This window comes from Apteryx rowi, unplaced genomic scaffold (assembly GCF_003343035.1).
Source record: "Apteryx rowi isolate R43461 unplaced genomic scaffold, aptRow1 scaffold_1088, whole genome shotgun sequence".
NCBI classification, from domain to species: domain Eukaryota; kingdom Metazoa; phylum Chordata; class Aves; order Apterygiformes; family Apterygidae; genus Apteryx; species Apteryx rowi.
In genome coordinates, this window is record NW_020447295.1 from 2,225 (window position 1) to 3,353 (window position 1,129).

The window sequence follows — 1,129 nt, forward strand, 5'->3', positions numbered from 1 at the left end:
CCCTGTGCGGGCAGAGTGGAGGTGAAGCTGCGGGGCCAGTGGGGGACGGTGGCAGACCACGAATGGGACATGGAGGACGCCGAGGTGGTGTGTCAGCAGCTGGGCTGCGGCTCAGCTAAAAGTGCCTACGACTGGACCCGCTTTGGGAAAGGCTCTGGACCAATTCATCTGGCTGTGATTGACTGTCACGGGAACGAGTCCGCACTCTGGGACTGCGCTATCAAGGGATGGGGACCATACAATGGCCTCCATGACTGGGATGTTGGTGTGGTCTGCCAAGGTAAGAGCCGTGCGGTCGCCCCAGGCTGCCTCACTCCAGGGCCGGCTGTGCCAGCACCAAGGCTATGGCAGCAGCCCCTCCACAACCCCTGGCGTGTCCCAGGGACACCCAGGAAACCCCGGCCACTCTCCCCACCAGGTTTCGTGCGGCTGGTTGGCAGGAACGGCACCTGCTCAGGCCGTGTGGAGGTCAGGCAGGGCCGAAGCTGGGCCACCCTCTGCGAGGCCCATGTGGACCTCAACGCCGCCCACGTCATCTGCAAGGAGCTGGGCTGCGGAGCAGCTCTAGCCGTCACCGGGGCGGCGCGCTTTGGGGCAGGAGCCGGGCCCATCTGGGAAGGAGGCTTCGAGTGTGCAGGCAACGAATCCCTCCTGTCTGTCTGCACCCGCAGGCTGCCCCACGGCCAGGGCTGCACCCACGCCAGCGATGCCAGCGTCGTCTGCTCCCGTAAGAGTGCGGGGCGCGGGGCAGAGGCTGCAGAGGAGGGCGTGGGGAGACGGGCAGCGGGTACAGCGGTGCCATGGGCAGGGATGGGGCAGAGAGGCTGTGGGCTGGCCTATGGCAGCCCCCAGCGGTGCGGGGAGGCAGAGTGGTGCATGGCAACAGAGGGCCGGCATGCCTGCGTGCCCCCACCATCGTAGGGGGACAGGGCACGGGGCACGGGTCTGTCGTCTCCAGCACCCTTTCTCCTTCCCAGCCTACACGGGCTTCAGGCTGGCGAACAACAGCACGCCGTGCGCAGGGCGGGTGGAGCTGGAGGTGCGGGGCACCTGGGGCTCCCTCTGCGATGCCGGCTGGGATGTGCCTGATGCCCAGGTGCTCTGCCACCACCTCCGCTGCGGGTCTGCC

General features: G+C 67.7%; 1 protein-coding gene across 1 annotated transcript in view; it reads left to right on the forward strand.

Annotated features, from left to right (window-relative positions):
* Positions 1 to 14: 14 nt before the first annotated feature.
* The window catches only part of LOC112969105 (deleted in malignant brain tumors 1 protein-like), a gene marked incomplete at its 5' end in the record, with an annotated part of 9,586 nt that continues 8,471 nt past the window's right edge, over positions 15 to 1,129 (forward strand). Inside the window, 3 exons of the mRNA XM_026072018.1 lie at positions 15 to 280; positions 419 to 727; positions 978 to 1,096. Coding sequence (XP_025927803.1) covers positions 15 to 280; positions 419 to 727; positions 978 to 1,096 — 694 coding nt within the window. The remainder of the gene's footprint in view (positions 281 to 418; positions 728 to 977; positions 1,097 to 1,129) is intronic.